At 36.0% G+C, this 23,366-nt stretch overlaps 1 protein-coding gene across 15 annotated transcripts in view; it reads left to right on the top strand.

The window, feature by feature from the left end:
* The window catches only part of PTPRK (protein tyrosine phosphatase receptor type K), a 566,917-nt gene that overhangs the window by 301,851 nt on the left and 241,700 nt on the right, over positions 1-23,366 (top strand). For all 15 annotated transcript variants that reach the window (XM_060283348.1, XM_060283337.1, XM_030853499.2 and 12 more), the window contains exon 6: positions 13,063-13,237. In XM_060283348.1, the coding sequence (XP_060139331.1) occupies positions 13,063-13,237 (175 nt within the window). The remainder of the gene's footprint in view (positions 1-13,062; positions 13,238-23,366) is intronic.

Here is a 23,366-nt window from a genome sequence, read left to right as displayed (position 1 = left end):
GTGTATATACATTTGTCAGAAGTTAAGATTTATCCAATTTGCTGTATATAGTTTACTTTAATAAACCATGAATGAGGAGAAAGTGAGTATATGAAACATTTCCTCAAATACCCAAATCACTGGCAGTACTAATCATGCTGTAGATCAGCGGTCCCCAACCTTTTTGGCCCCAGGGACCGGTTTTGTGGAAGACAGTTTTTCCACGGATGTAGGGGGTGCGGTTCAGGTGGCAATGCGAGCGATGGCGGGGATGGTTCAGGTGGCAATGCGAGCGATGGGGAGCTAAGCCTTACCAGTCCGTGGCCCGGGGGTTGGGGACCCCTGCCGTAGATGGCGATAGCCTAGTACAAACATTACCTGCATTTTTGTCCATCTTGTCCATTTGAAGTCATTTGATTAGCTTCAAGGGTGATTTTTAATCATCAGTGTAAACTGAAATATAGAATAAAGCATGTTCTGAGTGTTCTATTATCAGAACACGTTATAACGTTCGAGGATGTGAAAGAGTTGAAACAGGAGTTGGACTGTAACTTACAAATTAGTATTCTTTCATGAAGGTCCAGTGTAAGTGGACACCTACATGACAAGTCAAATAGAACCCATTGCTGGAACATCTGTCAGACCATATGCTTTGGCCTCAGGTTCAGTGTAGAAACTAAAATGCTAATGACTCCATCCATCATTACAGAGCTTGGTGGGCATGCGTCATTGGGTTGGACAGAGAAATTCAACAGTGGAGTTACTGAAAGCAGGGAATTGTGTGGGGAGATTTGGTGGCACCGTTCATTTTGGTGAATTGAAATGAGGCTGTTTAATGTGTGACTGGTAATTCTATGCAGATTGCCATCAAAGCTGTGGCAGTTGGGCCAGTCTTTCAGTAATCTCCCCAGGTGCTGACACGGTGCCTCCTGAGTAGGCCTGCCAAAACAGGAAAGTCAGCCATCACTTTGCCCTTGGTGAAGCTCGTCACTGCTAATGTAGTGTGATATAGCTAGTTTCTCAGCCAAAGGAAATGTCATTCCTTCTGGAGCAATAGATAATTAAGCAATACATTGAGAGTAAAATTAGTATAATTAGGTGCAGATTGCTCTAAAAAACAACCAGAGAGAGGCTGACCTTTCGCAGTACCAACTGTTGCCAGCTGAGGGTCAATGAAAATGGTTGGTCTGAAACTTCTGGCCATAAAGTGTTTTATCTATCCAGGCAAATGTAATAGCCTTGTTCCTATACTACATGGGAACATCGTCATGTAGCATTGGAAATGAGAAGCATGATTTTTTAAAAAATGAATAATTTGAAAGTACAAAAATTTTATCTGGTGAAATATATCACTACAGTGTTTCAAAGGCCAACTAGTCATTGCTCACAAAGCTCTTTTTGATGCTGCCATGCTATAGTATTTTCCTGTATCTATTTATACTGTCATATGAAGTGCCTGGAACCTTGTATCATGTTTAATTTCCACAAGAGATTTTACTATCGCTGAAACTATTTCTTTTTGAGAAAAAAAAATCTGGTAATTTTCCATTTATTATAATGAAGGGAAAATGTTGGAGGGAATTAATCTATGCCTAGAAGCATGCAGTTTACAGTGGGCAATTCATTGAGAAATAATTTGAGAGGACTATTTCAAAGCCAAACTGATTAAACATTTAATATATGATCAGCTCACATTGGATACCGTGGGGGTGGGGAGAGAAAGGAATGAGATAATGTGAAATTGTCCTAATGTCTAGACTTGGTGAAAGTTCTGACATTTTCGAGATTGGCCCTAAGAGTGGCTGACACATATCTGAAATATTAGAATAACAAAAGGCAGCATATAATTACTAGGACATTTGGTAAAGTTGAAGAAATGATGTCAGAATGGCTAAAGGTACATCGTATAAATATATCTTGAGATTTGTGGGAGACTGGATAAGTTTCTTAAAATCTTAGAATATTGGGAATATACAGGAGGGATTTAGTTTGTTTTTTTATAGATAGTTAAGTACGATAATAACTAGTGGTTTGAAGCTATTTGGTGAGAGATATAAGCTGATTATGAGGAAGACCTTTGTAATTGTAGGGCTGTTGAAACCTAGAATGAGCTACTGTAGGAGGTAGTAAAATTAGGGGAAGTGTCCAAGCATAATCTGGTTAAGTACTTGCTAGAGATGTAGAGGACATTTAAGCATGAGGCTGAATGCTTTTTTAAGATCCTTTCAGCCCTGAGAGATGCTTGTATAACCGAATAAGAAAAGATCATATGGAATCTAAGCCCAGTGCTTTTTCAGAGTTGAGAGAGAGCATCACAGACTGAAGTGTTTGGTGAAATCATTAAAGAAGATTTGATAGAGTCTTTGAAGGACATATAGGACTTGGATAAGCAAGGATTAAGTGGGCATGGTTATCACTGCGGTTTAGTGTATGTGTGTGCTGGTGGGGTAGGAACATCAAGAGAAGAATCTTCTTGAAGTGTAAGGTTCACAATGGGAAGTTGAGGTAAATATAGTTTATGGGAGGGTTGGGACTAGGCCGTGATGGAGACAAAAGCAAGAAAGAAGCTACTGCTGGCAGTACATACATCAAGTAGTGAAGGCCTAGGATTGGACAGTGCTGGTGGATTTGGAAAAAATGTGAGGAGGGGAGGAGAGGGACCAATGAAAGAAGACACAGAGTTTGGGTCTGGTTGGTACCAGATGAAAGAATTTGGAAGAGTGAAATAATAAAGATGGCTTTTAAAATTTCCTCAAACGTTTATTTTTTACAGCCGGTCTGTGAATTTGTTTTCTCATTTTCTGTCTGGGAACTAATTTACCTGCTCCACGCGTTTGTTTACTTTTTGCCCCTTCTGCCTTGATAATTGCATATGAGTTTTCCTAAATAGGAGTGAAAAATGAGGAGACATTCCCATTCCTTTTGACTCTTTAGCCTTAAAAAAATTTTACCAAGACAGTTTGAAGCTTGTGGCCAAATTAGAAACCTCTGGGTGTTCCCGATTTCACTTAGGAGAATTCATCTGTGGGAAGGCTGTTGGTGCTTTCAGCCTTGCCTTCTGTATCTTGTGGCTCACAGAACAGGACCCGTGTCAGAGAAGAGTATTAACCATGTCTGTTGTGCTTTCCTGACTCCTTGTAAACTGATAGATGAACGCTAGCCTGCTACTTAATTCTAATTTTCTCTGTTTATCCTGTTTAAGCATTAGTGATTTTTTTTCTGTGTATATGCTGATTTACAATTAATTCTGCTCCACTTAAGAGACCATGTTCTATTTGGTAGCTAATGGCTATCACTCTTATCAGTCCTGCTTTTCCTGAGGACCTTGTTTTATTCGAGTTCACGGCATTATATTCTTCCTTCATGGCTTCATGTAAAGAATTATAATCATTGGTCTTGAAGTAAAATCACTGACCAAGTATCATGGATTGTAATGTTTATCTTTTACCCTTGGCATTTTGGGTGTGTATGTATGTAACAATGAGCATCAGAAAGTTTAATCATATTTAAGTTTTAGAACTTACAAATATTCCTGAGGTCATTTTGGTTGACTTTGTGTGGCTTTCTACCATAAACAGCTCAGTGCCTTAAAGATACGATGCATTCTTTTCCTTCTTCAATAATTCATAAACTCTGAGTTTGTTGTCTACAGATTACATAATTGACCATAAATGAATGATGTGTGGAATAGTCTTTATCTTCTTTATGTATCCCTGGAACATGACTCGAAAGGCCTGGCAGTCATAGAAGCTCAAGGATTTCTTCTTATCAATATCTATAAATAACAATTTACTGCTTTTTCTGTACAAGAATAATGCACTCTCCTACTGTTCTCAGAGCTGCCCTTTCAGTGTTTTTCAGGTCACGTCAAGCACTTTACAACTTTCCATCGAGCTCCTGTGATCAGTGTTACAACATGGGGCTCTGGCAGTGGGCTGGGTTTCTTCTTTATGAAAAGCAGTCTGATTTAAAGATAGTATATTTATAAAATTCTTTTATTTGAAAATAAAACATAGAGAAAGCCTCACAAAAATGAAAAACTATGACTCAATGAATTTTTATGATACCCACCACACAGGTCAAGAGAAAGGCTTTGCCAGTCATCGTAGAGGCTCTTTCCAAGTGGTCCATCCCAGACACAAATGAGCCATCTCTCTACAAATGATAAGTTGTAGCCTACCCCTACAAATAATAATTATAATGACTTTCAGCCCTTGTATTTTTTTCCTGTTTTTTTTCCACTTACATATATTTAGTCTCCTTAGATACTATAGATTAGTCTTGTCTGTTTTTAAAAATATGTCTTTTAGAATCCCTTTAATCTGTGTGTTTGTCCTCTCTTGTGTTTGTCACAATTTATCTGTTGAGGAACCCAGGCCATTTGACTTGTAGTTTTCACACAGTCTGCATTTTACTGATTGCATACAAATGTCCTCTTCAGTTCAACATGTTCCTTTGAGTTTCCTGAAAATTGGCAGCCAGATCTAGAGTCAAGTTTGATCCTGTGGCAGTGCTAGAGGAGGTGCATGGTGTGATTACCAGAGGCACAAAATGTCTCCTATTTCTTTTTGTGATTCTGATACCAATTGATGTTTAATGCCTATGTTCATTCCTGGTGGTTGTAAGTTGTGATATTCTAATTTTATTATTTCTTTTGTATTTTGTTTAATTAATGAAGACACACTTATCATCATCTCCTATCTGGCTACCCAGTGTCATAGTTCATTTTAGGAAGGGCATGGTAACTTCTCAAATCTTTGCTTTAATTATTGGTTTTTAATATAATTAGTTGGTTCCTGTCATCCTCCAAAGGTGACTGATTCTTCTTCCTCTTTTTTTTAATATCAAGAACTTATGGATTTAGGCATATTTAATAGACTTCAATTCATTGCAATTAATACTATTTTTAAGACTCACATCATCCCAGGTTGGCTCCAGTGTCCATTTGATATAACTTCAGTAATCTTCGATAGCTTTCTTGTATTGCTATCTGATGTCAGTGTCATCTTGCACATTTTCTCTTTCAGACCTGGTGCCCTGTTTTACAATTTTGAGAAATTATATTTCAGGACCATTATGTGAATGCTGAGGGGTATTCATTGCTAGATCTTTTCAGTGAACAGAACTAAGAAAAATATACATATATATTTAAAGGTAAAATAACTATTAGTTTATATTGATATTTCAAATTCAAGCCTAAAGTTTTTCACTTAATGTTTTCTTTATTACAGTTTGTCAGTTACATCTTTTTTTCCACACTCATATTTTTGGTTCTCAATGACACAGAGAAAGAGACAATTACAATATCCCATAATCACTCATTTTAAAATCTCATGTTGTTTTGAATACTTGTACCCTATCTCCATTGTTAGCATAGAGCCATTGCATATTGTACTCTCTCCCATTTAGCTCTTATTTGGTGTTAGTTCTATGTGTAGCTATGTTTTTTAATGTTCATCATCAGTATGTATGTCATGTCTTAGTAATTTTGGTTGTTTGAAACTTATTTTCTGGGAGATTCCACAGGAATAAGCTCATGTAAATAATATTCCCTGAGTTCTTGGATGTTGATAATAGTTTATATGTGCCCTTGGTTCTTATGTCAATTTTGAAGGTTATAAAATCCTTCATTTGCATTTTCTTTCCTTGAGTAACTTAAATGTGTTACTTCATTTTCTTGTGGCATAAAGCCTTGCTGTCAAAGTCTGATAATAAATTTTCTTTTCCTTATAAGTCTCCTACCTGCTTTTCTAGATAGTCAAAGGATTCTTTTTCTATTTCTTTAAAGATTTTAGTTTTGTAAGAATCTATATCAAGGTAGCAAATACATGGTTACCCAGAACTTAAACTTCTATAGGTATTTGATCAAGAATATCTATCTAATGGTGATATTTTGCATATCTCTGTTACTACATCATGCTATGGACTAGCATTGTCTTCTTTACCAATGACACTGGAGTTCTTTGTACCTTTAATCAGATTAGAGAACCAATTCCAGAAAACCCAGAACCAAACCAAATCAGAAAACTCATCCCTAAAATTCTTTTCTTCCAGAACCATTTCTGGTAACAAAATCATCTCTGTTAGTCAGGGTTCAAACATGAAAAGCAGATCAGAAGGAGAGATGATAGATAGATAGATTTTTTTTTTTTTTCAAGAGATTTGTTGCAAGGAATTGGTTTATGTTATTGTGGAACCTGGCTGGGCAAGTCTGAAGTCTGTAGTCAAGCACTTCGAGAGGGCAGGCTGGAGTATTCAGGCACAGACTGAAGTTGCTCTTCACAGGTAGAATTTCTTCTGCTTCAGGGAAGCCTCAGATCCATTCTTAAGACTTTTCAACTGATTGAATCAAGTCCACCTAGATTATCTAGGCTATTCTCCCTTATTTAATGTCATTTGGGTATGGACTTTAATCCCATCTGCAAAATACCTTAGTAGAGACACCTAGGTTAGTGTTTTGATTGAATAACTGGGGACTGTAGCCTTGTCAAGTTGATATATTAAAAGACCATGACAGTTATCAAATATATTATCCACTTAGATATTGTTTTGTTTATTATCTTCATAATATTGCTATTACCAGGATTTGCAGTTAGAACTTTTGCACAATTGTCTCAGCTAATATTCTCAGCATCTCTGTTGAATAAGCTGTTACAAATTGATATCCCCATTTTTAGATGAAAAGGCAGAGATTTGAGAAGTAACGAGAAACTGTGAAGCTAATAAATAGTCATTGCAGGACTAGAACGTAGGTATCATCTCCCATAGTTCCGCCTACTTACTCTGCCCTCTTGTGTGGCTCCTCGTATTGTTCACCTTGTCCCAATATTGCAAAAACACCTTCACTTCTTAGATCAAACTTCATTTTCTTGTTTAATACCTGACAGTTTTTGTGAAACTTGGTTAATTATCCTGATTCTAGTAATTTGCTATCGCCAGCACATTTTTACCCTATGTTATATCAGAATTACAATATTTGCCTCTTTCTTTTTCTGTGTCAAATATCATTTGCCTTGTTCATACTTTCATTGCCGTACAGTAAATATGTTGTGAACTTAGTATTGTAATTTTAGGGTAATTTCTCCTAGAGGAATGCTATTTTCTTTTGGTTTAATCTACTGAAATCAATATAATAATTTCTAACGGATGTAAATGAGTGCTTTTCTCAAAATAGTAACAGTGTTTCTAATTTTAGAAATGTATAAATTTCTAAACCTTTAAGTTTGCCATGATCCTTCATTTTTCTAAAATTCTTTGATTTAATTGTTCAATAATGATGATGATGATGATAGCTTTATCATACCTATGAGAAAGAAAAACATTTCCTATGGCAGACAAGCCCCAGTAAGGAACCCCCAGGTCCTTGGAATTAATTTGGCTGGATTGTCGTATGAGTCACATCAACCCTACTTAATTATGGTGTGCAAATTTACAGACGTTAGTTTTGGAAAAAGGGCAAGTACTGACAAATTATATGCGGTCCTCTTAATATTATTCAATAGGAACTTAAATACCAAACATAGGAAAACAGTCTCTTTCCAGTTTCTCCACCTCTAAGAGGATGGAGGAGACCTGTATCATTATGTGCCCGGGAAAGGCAGTGAAGAATAAATAAAGCAATAAATGTAATTTAATTTTTTCTTCAAGTCAATAGAGTGAAATAATCTCTGCAAGGGTTCTAAGTGCTGCATTATTGAATTTAAAATTAAATTGGATTAATTCTATTCCTCAAGCTTTGAAAAGAGAAGCTGAAATAAACTGTTCCATATTTTAACCATATCACATTAGCTTTTAGGATTTCAAGTTGAAAGTAAGTAATAGAAAACCAAACGTATTACATCACTTAACAGGAAGTCCACAAATAGGGGGGCTCTAAGAGCTGTTGACACCATTTTATTTTATTTCAACTTTAAATTTTTCTCAAGAGAACAAAGTAAGGGTTTATTAAGTGGTAGTACACTCTCGGGGGAGAGTGGGCAGACTCAGGTGAGTAGCTGCCGACACCGTTTTAGAGACGTGATCAAGAACCTGATCCTGTCTTTCTCCTCAATGTGCCATTCTCAGCATTTTAGTCATGACATTGAGAAAAAGAAAAGAGGACCCACTGTGTTTTCTGTAGAAGTGAGGAAACCTTTCTGGAAATGACTTGGCTTATTCCTATTATTTCTCATTGGCGAGAATCACACCCATTTTTAGACCTGTCAACTTTTCATGGGAACAGGACCTCCATCATGTTTTCAACCAGTGTCTCAAGCTGAAATATCTTGATGCATAACCGAGGGATCTTGTAAAAATGCAGATTTTGATTCAGTAGATCTAGAGCGATCTCTAGACTTTGCATTTGTAACAATCTGACACGTGATCCTAATGCTACAATTTATTATAGATACTGTGAATTAACCAATATTACCACTACACTACTTTATGCCAGGAACTGAACTTGTCAAATAAATACTGCATGCACCCTGCATGATGAAGCTTACTTAGTTTACTAGTGGAGTCATAATAGTAATTCCAGTGACTTGCCTAGAGTTACTTGGTAAGTGACGAGTCTCAGCAACCTGTACTGGAGACAGAATAAATAAGAAAGCATGACAAGGATCTGGGGAGGAAGGGAGAGGAATGAAAAAACAAAGTGCTAGGTTATAATCCTTGGATGTATAATTTTGTGGTTCATTTCTTAGTATTTCTCAAGGTTGGGGATTTTGAAATGGAGAATCACATAAAAAATCTCAAAGCAGGATAAAGAGCCCGGAACTGAAGAATATAAGGTAGAAAACTATATGCAAACACTGCTGTATAAGAGATAAATTTACCATTACTTCTTATTTCCTTCTTCCATAGCCCTGCCTACTCTGCTAAATTGATAGCTTGTAGGCAGGCAAAGACCTATTAGTTTGGATTATAAAAGTAAAAGTTATTATTTTTGACTTCTGAAATATACATATCATGAATTGCTACTTTGAAATGTAATGCCTTACTGAAAGTAAATAAAGCAAATGAAGTAAATAAAGCAATGTCTAATATAGTAGATTACATTTCTCATTGATACAATGCATTGATCAAGGCTCAACAACAAATAATCAACTCACTGGACTGTACCTATGATACAAATGAAACAAAAAGCAGCTTTGGTTTATTTTAGAGGAAATACTACTGGATTTTGTGTCTTTAAACCTAGTTTTGAGTTTTAATCCTGCTACTAACAGGCTGTGTATCACATTTTTAATCCTTCTGAATTCTGATTTTATAATCTTTAAATGGAAATGACTATCACAGAAGGTTTGTAATAGAGAACAGTGACAGAACCAAGGTAATAGCTAATATAATATGAGGTACATGGAGACGCTTATTAAATGATTTTTGAAGAAAAATCTGAATGTTATGACTCTATAATTATTTTTATTGTTATTTTATTTCAAGAGATAAATAGCACCTAAGTGTACTATGCTCATTAATTATAGAAACAATGTGTATCCTATATAAGCATATATAGTTATGTTAGTATAGTAATACACACAAATACAAACACAATGTAATCAACTTTGTGATCTCCTGATGGTCCTCAACATCTCTGAGTTCAGAAGGAGCTTGGCATAAATGATCTCTAGATGTCCTTGAGGTTCTGTATTTTTGTAGCTTCCTTTTATTATTAATTTTAATTAATGATTCTTATATATTTTGTTATATAAATTTATGAAAAACTAAGGAAGTTTTACATGACTTTTGTCTCTAAAAATACCAGCGATTTTAGTCCATTTTAACAAAGAAGTTGAGTACCCACTAAATAATGATAACATACTACATATACGATGCTGTGGAAGAAAAAATACAAAATTTGAAGCCCTACCTTCAGGATGATTTCAGTACACAAAAAGGTAAAAGGACATATATAGAATATATTGTAGAAGAGATTCAAGATAGAAATGCTGGTGATTACATTTTTATGATGATCTTTGAGTTTTTGAGACACTATTCATGGTAATTTCAGTGGGAATGGAAAGTGAAGAGTATGTATAAGTTGATGAAATGTGAGGTTGAGGCAGAGAGGACGTTGTTAGATTTCATAGCTCGTGGCACTGTGGGCATCAACTAGGAATATCTAAGAGCTTTTGGTCTCCCTTGTTGGGTAATTCAGATTTTTCATGAGAGCAAATGACTGATTGCAGCAAAAGTCAGTAGTGTTCTTGTAATTGTTGCATAGAAATAGTGTATATCCTGTATTGGCAGTGTATAACAATGGAAAGTTTTTAAAAATCCAGAATTCTTTCAGGCTAGTGAAAATCTCTGAAGTGGCTGCTTGTAAAAGTAAAGGGTCAGAAAGTAAGGTCTCACTGACAATGCGGAAGATTGAAAGAATAGGAGACAATGTCCCGGGCAATTGTGATTCAAACTGAGAAAACTATCTTAGCGTAGGGACAAGGTAGTAACGAAGGCTGTTGGGCATCACTGAGGCCAGAGTGAGTTTTGGGATCACTGAGAATATTCACAGAACTATGGTGGAAAGGATAATCTGACCTGATAGATAACTCACTGGAAGGCTCTTTGGGCAAGCTGGGAACTCTGGAAGTTGAGAGGCTGTTGAGTGGCATAGTGGAAGAGTGGCCTGCAAGTGAGGAACAAGGATAAAGGGTAAGAAAGTAGAAGAAAATGTGCCCTCCTTTGAGAAAAGTTTGGAGGAAAGTGTTATTGTGAGATGAATGTCAATTAAGATGGAAAGATGAAATAATAATTATTCAGAGGGAAACATTAAGGGTACTTAGTAACTCTTCACAAGAGAAGACGGATTTTTGAAAAAGACATGGTGTTAAAAGACGTGAGTGTTGTGTGTGCACAAGCAAGATGATTTAGAAGACAAGGTGGGCAGCAGGAGTTGGCTGGTCTTGCTAAAGGAAGAACTGAGAAAGGTGATGGAAGATGGAGAGTGCCACTGGAGGGGTAAATTAGGGGAGGATGAGGTGAGGGCATGTACCTGTCTAAACAGTGCTGCCTTCCAATTAGAAAGATGGTATCAAATGATATGATAATTGAAAACCATGCTGTTTGAGATTCTCATGTGTAAAATTTTTGTTTGTTGATGTGGTTTATAGGGAAAGAGAATTTAGGCTAGATTTTATGGATTTATATTTTAGGGCTTTTGAGTATAAGTTGCTTTTTCTCTTTATTATTATTCAAGGGAATGAGCAGAGGATCTTGGTGCAAAAATCATGGAATCTGTGGGTCAGGAAAGAAGAGTCAACAAAACACTGAATGAGTGAAAAATTTTGACTTTAGTCAAAATTGGGACTTTTTTATCCTTAGGTATATATGCATATACAGGCACATACGCATATGTATAACATAATTTGCACATATATATCATTTCAGATATGGAGAAGGGTGTTAAAGGTACAGTGGATTTTAGGATTTTAAAAATTATTAAAGTAATAGGGTGATTCCTTTATTATTTAGCTGTTTAAAAAAATGCAAAGTGTTTCAAACATACAAAAACAATTATAAAAAAAGATAAATTGACCACTAACATACCCACCACTCTAATTTAATAGAAGTTGACATTTTTCATTTTTGTCTCCTATCTTAATTTTTGTTAAGGATTTTTTTGTTGTTGTTGTTAGATTTAAACATGTATTTCAGTGGAATGCAGGAGATGTTCAACTTTTTTTTTTTTACCAGGACCCTACTGGTTTTAGTTTGCTTAGTTTAACTGCCACATTGAATTTTACTGAATGGATAAATCTCAGTTTATTTATCCACCACTCAGGAATATGTGGATCTTTCCCATACTTAACTATTACAAACGATTCTGAGTTCAGCATTCTTGTACATATCTGTGTGAACACACATAGAAGAGTGATCCAAACATAGAAATGTAGAAGTGGAACTGTTGGGTCCTAAGTTTTATGCATCTTCAACTTTACTAGATAGTAGCAAATTATTTTCTAAAATGACTGTAACCATTTACAATTCTAGTAATTTTACGGTTCTGTTTTCCATATCTAGTGATGAAATGATATTTCAAGTAGTGTGAAAGGGTACCAGGAATACTTAGCATTTTACCGACAAGAAGTTAGGATGAGGCTCATGACCAATTCTCATAGTTGTAGCTTTTCTTTGCCCTTTGTGCTATCTTTGACATAAAGAATTTTTAAATTTAGGTTGAGGATCTCTTTTCATGGTTATTAGACATTCACATATTCTCTTTTTATAGCCTGTCCATTTTTTGATAGGGTGGTTTGTCTTTTTTCTTATTGAACTGTAGATGAATTTTACATAACCTGGCTATTTATCTTTTGATGATTATTTTCATGACAAATATCTTATTACAGTTTGTGGCTTGCTTTTTTCACTTTATTTATGATGTCTTTCAACATATACAAGTTAGAAATTTTATTATATTTGAATATTTCAACCATTTCCTTTATGGTCTTGTGTGAGGCACCCTGATACTGTAAATATGTTTTTCCAATAGTTTATTTTAAAAGTTGACAGGTATGCTTTTAACTTTTAGGTTCCTTGGATTATTTCTTTTAAATGGTATAAGTTGGCTGTCATTAATGCCAAGAGATAAAAATTTGCAAAGAGTACAGATTTTGGTTTGACTCTAAATTATTCATTAGTATTTTATAGTCACGATCGCATGCTACACATCTAGAATAGATGCATTGGGCATGGTCTCAGTCTCCTGAAGGGGACAAACCTATTAAGCACATGCAGTATAGTATAAGGACGAAAAGAAGACTTTATATATAGGGAGTCTGGCAGAAGGGAGGGGGCAGTGGATCATTTGCCAAAGGGCCATTAACTGTCCTGCTAATTCATATACTGTGGGCTAATAACAATTTTATGGAAAACTGAGATTACTATTATATAGTTTCAGCACTTCACCCCTTAAAGGATAGCAATGTTTACTTACATACTTCTCCTGATTGAAAGACAATGGTAAAAATTTGTGGGGCTACACAGATATTTTCCGCCTAGTTTTAACAAACAAGAATAACTTATCACAGATGTTCATTGCCAGGATGCTTTAGATTTCTGGAAATGTTAAGAACCTGTTTTTCAAAGATTGGTTTCTGTTTACAGAGGCGAAATGGAGAAGATATACCAGTAGCCCAGACTAAGAACATCAATCACAGAAGATTTGCTGCTTCCTTTAGATTGCAAGAAGTGACAAAAACCGACCAGGATTTGTATCGCTGTGTAACTCAGTCAGAACGAGGTTCTGGTGTGTCCAATTTTGCTCAACTTATTGTAAGAGGTAAAGTAAAATTGCTTTCACTTCATGAAATGACATCACTTCATTAGAACAAATGCAACTTTTGTAGATATTTGGATCGATTTTTAAATCAAGTACTCTTCATCTCAAGTCACTATAAAACCATATCATTATAAAAGTTCTGAAAATGTCTTAAGGTCAAATTCAGACTGTGGTTGTATGGTTTGTCAGGCAAGTTTATAGTTGTATAGTTTGTCAGGCAAGTTTTCAACAAATGATTTCTATCGAAGGGAATCTATTTTTAAAAGCTCTAATAGGGCTAAACACATAAAATACTTTATTCCATATTGCCATCATCTAGTTTGCATTTTAACTTTAGATTGATTTTTCCTGTTTACAATAGTTCTCTAGATACTTTAGTTTTTCAAAGCATTATGTCAAGGTCAAAGTTTCTATCCCCGTGTATACCCGTAAATTTTACTGGTATCAAAACCCAGTTGTGGCTGTTCACTAATTCTGGCCCCCTATGGAATCTTAGAAAATTACACTTTCTAAGAGGTCCTCAGTATTCTGGGATACTAAGGCTACCAGAAGAATTGTGAGGGATTATGATGTATCAGTACATATCTTTAGTGAATACTGGAAAAACAAGTACAAGTGCTCAATGTATATTACATTCATTGAAAATTGACTGAGTCCCTATATATTCCACTGTTCTAGATTGTGGAGATACAGTGGTTAGTAAAATACAAAGACTCTGCCCATATATAGCTTAACACTGAGGTATATTAGGCACATCATATAGGAAGATGTTGAAAATGTAGTATCAAGTCATGGTATGTGTTATGAATAAAAATAAATACACAAAATGACAGGGATTGATATTTTAGTTAAGATTATCTGGAAGGACTCTTTGAGAACGTGACAACTGGGCTGAAACCTTAAAAAAATGACGACATCAGCCGTGTGAATATTTAGAGGAAAAGCAGCTTTGTTGAATAGGCTATCATGCATCAATCGATTATGACACAAATGAAAATAATTATAAACCATGTAAGTCTCTTCAAGGGGAAGTTTGGCAGATTTTAACAAAAACAGCTAAAGTGGACTGAGATTTGTCAGAGACATCAGGGAAGGCCTTTGTCAATGACTTTCTTTGAGACAGAATCTGAAAGTTGAGAAAAAGTTGCCCAGATGAGGATTGTGGATGTGAGGGGCAGGGGTAAGAGAAAGAAGGACCAGCAAGCAGAGAGCAAGGCATGTGGCAATGCTTAGAGGCTGGAAGGAGAAAATGAGATACATCCATATTCAAGTTAATATATTTTATAATGCTTGACATCAAATGTATTTTGATGTCATGTATTATTTTAAGATTTACTTGATAGCAGAAGCTAACACACCATTGTAGGGCAGTTATACTCTAATAAAGATGTTAAAAAAAAAAGATTTACTTGATTTTAATACTTTAACCTTTAATACTTTTAAAAGAAAATTGAAATTCAGACTATTTGATAATTGCCCAGAGCCACAAAGATCTAATAACTGGCTGAGCCAGAATTTAATTCCATGTTTCTTTTTTTTTTTTGTTAAAGGAATTTTGCCTTATTTATTTATTTATTTTATTTTACTTTGGCTGTGTTGGGTCTTCGTTTCTGTGCGAGGGCTTTCTCTAGTTGTGGCAAGCGGGGGCCACTCCTCATTGCGGTGCACGGGCCTCTCACTATCACAGCCTCTCTTGTTGGGAAGCACAGGCTCCAGACGCGCAGGCTCAGTAATTGTGGCCCACAGGGCTAGGTGCTCCGCGGCATGTGGGATCTTCCCAGACCAGGGCTCGAACCTGTGACCCCTGCATTGGCAGGCGGACTCTCAACCGCTGCGCCACCAGGGAAGCCCTAATTCCGTGTTTCTTAACTCCTGGTGCCAGGCTCATTCCTTTCCACCACAGCTTTATCTCGCGTTAACATTATTAAATAAGGCTATTAGCCACTTGTAATGCTTTTGTCACGAGAGATTCTGTAGCTCATCAAAAAAAAAAAGTTTTTCTTTGTAAATTGTATAGGACTCTATTATAAATAAAACTTCTCTCATGGCTCCTGAGTTAGCTTATATCACCTGCTTAAGTTCATGAAATCATAGCCCCAATTCACTGACAAATAAGAAAATATGATAATATTTAACTCTGGTGTTTAGATAGAGAGGCAGTTTAACTTATGTTCATATATGTTTGTATATTCATCTTTGGTGAGCCCTGTTGCTGAATCTTTCTCACCGGAGCCTGAAGGTACTTTTGAAAAGCCTGAAGGTGTCCTTGGGTAATCTTCAGAGTGATTAAGATGCTGTGGATACAGGAAGGTGGGTGTATTCTTGAGTCATCATGCTCACTGTATCTTCACTGTACTTGTATGTGCGTGCACGATGTGCAGCCCCTGAAGCAGATGGTGGCTTTTAATAGTGCAGCTAGAGTGCTTCTGAATAACTTACAGTTACATACTTATATCAATATAGATATAAATACATAGATATAAAATTTTTTTGAGGGAATGGCCCCCGATGTATTCAACAATTCATAGAAGGCAGAGTTGAAGCTTTTATCCAGGTGTTCTCTTTAAAGATAAATTTCCTTCTTTCAGATAGCCATTTAATGCCTGTTTATTTATTTATTTTTTGTGGTATGCGGGCCTCTCACTGTTGTGGCCTCTCCCGTTGCGGAGCACAGGCTCCGGACACGCAGGCTTAGCGGCCATGGCTCACGGGCCCAGCCGCTCCGCGGCATGTGGGATCTTCCCAGACCGGGGCACGAACCCGTGTCCCCTGCATCGGCAGGTGGACTCTCAACCACAGCATCACCAGGGAAGCCCAATGCCTGTTTATTTTTAAAGAGATTTATTTTGGATTACTAGATTTCTCTTGTTTACCTGATCTGAAAAGTACATTTTATCAAAGCTTGGTGTTCTTTACTTGGAGAAACTCCATTATTTCTATTCTAGGAGTGTCGCTTGTGGAGTGAATAATTATTTCAGTAAGATTTATAAAAGGACACTTCTTGAGTTTCATAGAAAGTTTTGGCTGTTTTTCTTTCCCTTTTTAAATTTTTTTATTTTTTAAGAAAGTCCTGGCATTTAACCTATATTTTGTTTTAGGTTTTATATTGTACCTGTTGGTTTAAGATATGATGGCAGTTTGAATGTACTATCCAGAGTGTGTTAACATCTTAGAAATGTATTTTGATAGTTTTGGCAGTTTTCTTTTTTCTTTTCAACATATTTTAGTTTGTTATGTATCTGATACTTACAGGTGATACTCTGCTTGTTGTTTTATTTGAAAACTAATATAAAGCAACACGTTTTCTTGTTTGTCCAGATAACCACCGAATAAGTATTGCTAACAACAAAACACACCCTTCAGGGTCAGCTCTCCTGGTGTTGAAATAGTGCTGAGAATTAACTATGGTGACAGGTCTTGTCTCTCATTGGCACTTTCAAAGCTGACATCCTGTTACATGCATATAAAAGATGGTAATTTTAAAGGAAATTTTTGGGGCAGTGATATGAATAGTCCTTAATAAGATCTGGCATAGTATTGCCTGTTGTCAAAGATGACCCAAGGGTAAGAGTTTATTAGTACATTTTCTCCTAAACTGAAAGTGACAGGGCATGCTTAAGGCTTTTTGGTTGCTGTTTGTTACAAATGAAAATTTCACTGCAAAATTCTCATGTTGAAGAGTATTGATCCCTGTTCTCCCACAGTCAGAGGAAGAAAAAATAAAATGTGCTTAAACAGAATATACTTTATCACGACTTTAGGTTTGCTTCCAGATCGTTTTTAGTAATGATAACCTTTTGTTTGTGAAAGCCAATCTTTATTGACAAAGAACTTTTTACAGAGATGAGATGAAGAGCAGATGTTTTGCTCCATGTTTCTACAAAATGGAAGTGTAAAAAATGTGAAATAGTTAAAATGATGTTTACAAGCTTCAGACTAAAAGCACCACCTTTGTAGTCTAAGTTATGTTATAGATTCCCAATCTTGATCTCATTTGCAGTCTTCTCCTTTCTTTTCCACCTGGCTGAATCAAAGACCCAACTAAATTTCTAGCCAACTGACCCACAATGAACTATAAAATTCTGATTGCTACAGCTGACACTCAATTTCCATTCCCATTTATTAGCTGTGTTTTTTAAATTTTTATCTGTGAAACTCCAATTACATTTTTGAAGTTCTTTAATGTGAAAAGCATAGCATTTTGTTTGTCTTTTTGTTGGTTGGACTTTAAAATTTTAGTGGCAACTATCACCATTATCAAAATTCTCTGGACATACATATTCTGTTAATATTTTTATCTATTCCTAATGAATACCACTGACCTCTAGCTGTAAAGTGAAGTGAATGTCAACACATGTACCAGTGTAGGTGGGCCTGTAAAACAGATTTTGGTGTTTAAAATCGTGAGGACTTTGGATTCTTGTTGGTACTTCCCTTTGTAAGACAATACAAATTAATGTAAAAAATAAAAATGTATTTGCTGACTTTCATAACTACAAGGTGCAGAGATAGGCTCCAGGGTTGGTTCATTTAGTCAGGAAGGATCCAGGTTCTTTCCAGTTCTTCACTCTGCAGTTCTTAGTTTTGGTTTTTATCCTAAGCCAGTGTCTCTTCATGGTCATAGGATACCCATATGGCTACATACTTCTTTGGTCTCATCCACTTGGGGATAAAGAGGTTACGACCTCTCACAGGTATCAAAAATTGCATGGCTGCATGTGGAGAGACAACTGGAATGGCCAGTAGAGAACTTCTGTAAATGGGACTACAGAGCATAACAATGCTATTCAAAGGCAGTCATTAATTCTATTCAGGTAAAATAGGAATTGAGGGAATTTTTCAGAAGAAGGTACAACTTTACCTTGAAGGACATGCAGAGTTCGGAACTTGGTAATGTGGGAGAAGGGTGTAGTTTATGTTCCATTAGAGTATGTCTAGTTCATCTTTGCTTGCTACAGCACCTAGCACATGTTTTTACGCAAAGACAATAAATAAAATGTAGTTGAAGTCAGAGCGTGGGGCTGACCCCAAAAGCTACAGGGAATGGATGATGAACCGCATTTCCCCCTTACCTACAGATGGAGGGGAGATTGCTGGCATACAGGAAAAGATGATGGCAGGTGTTTTTTGTAGGGTCTGAACCTGTCGCTTTCCTTCTCGTATGAACTAGGGGGGGGTGACTTTTTGTTTAGCATGAATTTTCTTCTCACTTGAAAAGCAATTTTGATTTAACTAATATGTTGTATTCTATTTTTTGTGTGTGTGTCTATCAGTTAAAAATCAGATCTGACTGTCTCATTTTAGTATTTTTATATTAGAAGCAAGGACATTTGGGAAGTGGAAAACATGACATATTAATACTTTTCGTAGTTGGTGATGAAAAGCCATGGAATTTCTAGCTTGAGTCCTTCAGCATTCTGCTTAACACCACACACTATTGATTTTTAACTAGTTTTCATAGCACAGCTGCCAGACTCTTGAATTCATATAAAGGTCCTTTTTCTTAATGGTGACTTGAAGATCCCTTTTCTTTGCTTCCATTGTGAAAATTAGTCAACTTGACAGGAAATTTAGAGTTACCTTGGAGAATTCAATTTAAACATTTATGTTTTACAAAATCTGAACTATAATAAAAGTTTAAGAATGCATGGATAAACCACATACAAATTTCCCCCAACTGCCCCTACGTGGCTAGGAAAGCACCTGCAGTCAGTCAGGGGATACCAAATGTTTCAAATATGAAGGAGATCCCAAATGTTGCATATCTAAAAATGTTACATTGCTACCCTTGAGTATCATAAAAGGAACATTTGGAGTCTTCAGGTGATTCAATTTACAAGATGTCTAGTACATTTTTAAATTCTAAATGAGCAAAAGGATACTGGAGGTCCTTATTTCAGTTAGTATATTATTACTGAAGCTCTGTTCTATCCACTTTTGTGTACCATTATTACAAATACTTTTTGCTGTTAATTTTCTCCTCCTCTGAGTTTCCTCATGCTACTTGATGAAAATGGTAATGTGCAGCACTTGTCTTGCCTGAGTGGTTATTTTCTTGTTTGTTTTAAAAATGAAAATGCAATGAGAGTTCTTTCCCAAAGGATTTCTGAGTGTATTTGCATTGGTGAGTCACGCTTAGAGCTCTGCCTAATGTTTAGCAGTTGAGTTGCTGGTCACTATTTTTTTGGAGTGTGTCTTTGGGGATTTGGCTTTTGTTGAAGCTTTCTTCTTAAGAATTTGAGAAAGATCAAAGAGGAAGCAGAATGATTTGCATGCCAAATAATTCTTTCTGTTGAACTCTAGGGAATTTGATTTCAGAGCACTATATTTTCCTTCTGAGCCTCTTAATTCTGTTCTCTTGGGGTCTGTGATAAATGTAATTTGCGTTCGTTTGTTCTAAAGGATATATATCAACTTCCCAGACTAACAGTTTGGGGCTAACTAATTTATATTCCCCTCTCTGCTCATTCTTTTTCTTTCTCTTAGCTACCCCAAACCAAAAAGGAAGCAATGAAGTCAATTTGTAACTTCATTGAAAAATCAGCTAGCAGTCTTTATTGAGTATTTAAAATGGTAAGTAATAGGCACCAGGAAATTACAAAGAAACCTCAGACATAGTTTCAGCTCTCAAGCAATTTATAATTTAATTAATTATATAGGAAAATGTAGAATTCTTGAATATTTTGACAGAGTTTTGACTTTGATTTTGGTCACATTTTTAATTCCATAGGGAGGAAAAAATAAGATCCCCTAACAAGTAGAAAATATACCAGTGGGTATTTACCAAATTTATTAAGCACTATTTTGGTAAATAATGTTGTACTATAGAGTCTTATACCATTATAAACAGAAGCTCTTTAGCTGACAGATTGAAATCAGTCATCAAGGCAGAGAGAGAATTCATAGTGTTCAGTGGTACAATGTGTATAGATGCTGGTATAAGTATTGTGGTGGGACATGACTTGAGTTTCTTCCACTTTCCCACCACTTCATCTTCTTAGAGAGTCGATAATAGCAGGCTTCCCAACCAGTGTATGACTGACAGGTGAATTTCAGTGTTTAGCTTTTTGTAGTTAATATAAACTATTTACCAGTTAGATGTTCACATCTTTTTAAAAGCTAGCTAATACACATTCTGCTTACTAGTAAAATGGCATCAGGAACTTGACTTACTAAGTACAAACTAGGAAATACACAGAAACAGAAAACACTCATGAAATGTTAGGTAGAAGTTAAATATTAGGTAAATCAGTCAAAACCAACTTGTTCGACAAAGTCTATCGTATTACCATAGAAAGCACTTTTCTTTCCAGCTGGGTTAATATAAATCATGTTATTTCCTTTTCTGAGAAACATTTAGTCTAGTAAGAAATAAAAACAATTGTAAGGTCAACACAAATAAGTACAGATAAACATTTATGTTTTGTTAGTCCTCAGCATGGATTTTATTTAGTTCATAGTTACTAGTTTTTATAAAAAAGAAAAAAAATTGTACCATTTTAGTGTTAACAGTGAGGATTTGGGGACTAAGGACTGGACAGAGGTTAAATAATTTTGGGAGTGTATGTGCAGCTTTTCTCAGTACATAAATCCATAAGAACCTCTCCTTATACAGCTTTCTCTTAGCTCTGATGTTTGTTTTTAGAGAAGTGGCCTACAGAGGTGGTCTCATCTCTTATGGGCTATAGGGACAGGATTACATTTAACTTTAGGATATAATTTGGAAGGTAACTTTGTTTTGCTCTCCATTTCCTGCTTTCTGACCCCTAAACCAAGAACATATTTTGTTGTCTTTTCTGCAGTGTTGTGCAATTCGAAATCAGATTTAGTTACGATGGCAGAGAATCTGTTCTTGTGTTACGGCAACAAAGAAACTGCAAATGAATGAACCTGTACGCTTGTTGGAAAGAAATTTTACCCACGTGGTTATTTACATCTTCCTAATTGCCACTGGCATTTTCTGTCATCTTCATATGCATACGGAAGAAGCCATTGCTATTCTCATGTTACCATGTTACTCCCTCCAGTGACTTTCCTTCACATTAAGGAAAAAGAAAAATTACAGCACTTTCCTGGTCCAAAAGGCTTTAAATGAAACACGCCCTGGGTACCACTAAAAATTTATTTCCTATCACTCACTTCCTTCCTTAATCCACAGCAAGCACACTGACTCTTCCAAGCATACTCCTGCCTTAGGGCTGTTACACTTGCTGTTTCCTCCACCTGAACTTTCTTCGTTCCCTCAAATACATGTATACTTTCACATTCTTATCTCATTTGCGTTTCTTTCATTTCTTCCCAAAATACCTAAAGGCCAAATGATAGTTATTTTCTAGTACAGAAGAAAATTCATTGATTTTGTTTTACAATTTTTTTCTCCAGAGTTATTTAGCTCTAACTTTTCAAAAGATCTTTATGTAATGCCTACCATTACTATGTGCAGAACAAAGATTTGTACAAGAAAGTGGTCTCAAATACACTCACATTGTTGGATGAAATACAGCAGATAGAAATATGAATGTTATTTAACTGCTTCTTTAATTTTCCAAATTTTATTACGTATCCTTTGGGTGCTCAGCACTTTCTTTACCTTTAATGCCGTTGCTTTTATCCATATCACCATCTTCTTTTTACTGTACTTTTTACTTTTTCTAAATTAAGAAAATTTTTTGTGCTGATACTTTATTTCTTTGTTTTTTATTGAAGTATAATTGATTAACAATATTATATTAGTTTCAGTTTCATTACAAAATAATGGCTATATTTCCCTGTGCAGTACAATATATCCTTGTTGCTTATTTATTTTGTACATAGTAGTTTGTATCTCTTAATCCCATACCCCTATCTTTCCCTCTCCCCACTCCCCACTGGTAACCACTAGTTTATTCTCTATTATCTGTGAGCTTTTTACTTCACTAAAAGTGCTCACTGGTCTCCCTACATCAGCACTTGCCTCCTCCAGGTCAGTCTTCACACAATAGTAGACAGACTGACTATATCACACAAAGTAAGTCAGTGTGTGCTCTTCCCATTCTCTTGGCTTCTTGTTCATGCAGTATCAATCCCAGATGTCTCATTGCGATCTCTGAGGCCCACAATCATCTGGCTCTGTCCACCTCTCCAGTCCAGATTCTCCTTTGCTCACCAAACTCTAGCAGCACTGGCTTTCTTTCACTTGCTTTAACGTGCTATGCTGTCTTCAACCTTAGGGCCTAGGTGTTTTCTGTCTCCAGTGCATCTTCACAAGTCTTCAATATATTACTGCATTCCTAACATCTGCCTCCACCACTAGATTGACTAAGTCAAGGACTCTTCCTTTTTGCTTGTTTACTATTATATTTCTATAGCCAGCACCATGGCCAACATCCAGCAGATATAATCAAATAATTGTTAAAGACACAAAATATAGTATAGATTGTAAAGTGCCATATGAATGACATGGTCTTCATGTGTAGAACAGAGGAGGACAACCTCATCCTTGACTTTAGTGGTCAGGGAATGAGCTGAGGAAGAGGCAATGTTTCATCTTACCATTGATGGACGGGTAGGGTTTGGATAGCTGAAAATAAGTAAGGGCATGTCAAGCAGAGGGTGTTACATAGGAAAACATATGCTCTTGGTGAGCAGTATTAAATATGGACCGTGACACAGTGTCTTCCAGGGAAAAAGTCTGATATGAGCCTGAAAGTGTACTTTGAGGCCTAACTGTGGAGCAATTTGAATGCCAGACTAAGGAATATAAATTATTATGTCATTTGATCTGGGAACTTCGGGGAGTTTTGCGGTAGGTTACTCATGTATTCATATCTGTCTCAGAGAACTAGGATGAGAGATGATTTGGAGAATGATGAGTTTGCAGGGAGTAAGTTTAGGGGGATCTAAAAATCTTAAAAACTTGAGATGGTAAGGCATCCTTGAGGGGGACTGTGATGGAAAGGGCAAGTCAAGGTTGAGAGATAATGGTGGAGATATTGTTAAGAACATGGTGAAATGACAGGAGAAAGAACAGTCAGCCTGGGATACTAGGCGAAATATGGTATTATGGACAAAAATTTGGAAGGCCTGTAGAAGAACTTATTTGAGAGCATAGTTGGTAATTTTAGTTGTAAACTCTTGATTGGGGTACTGG

Source organism: Globicephala melas, chromosome 14 (assembly GCF_963455315.2).
Source record: "Globicephala melas chromosome 14, mGloMel1.2, whole genome shotgun sequence".
In the NCBI taxonomy this organism is placed as follows: domain Eukaryota; kingdom Metazoa; phylum Chordata; class Mammalia; order Artiodactyla; family Delphinidae; genus Globicephala; species Globicephala melas.
Note: the sequence above shows the minus strand (reverse complement) of the source record. Positions and strands in the feature narration are given on the sequence as shown.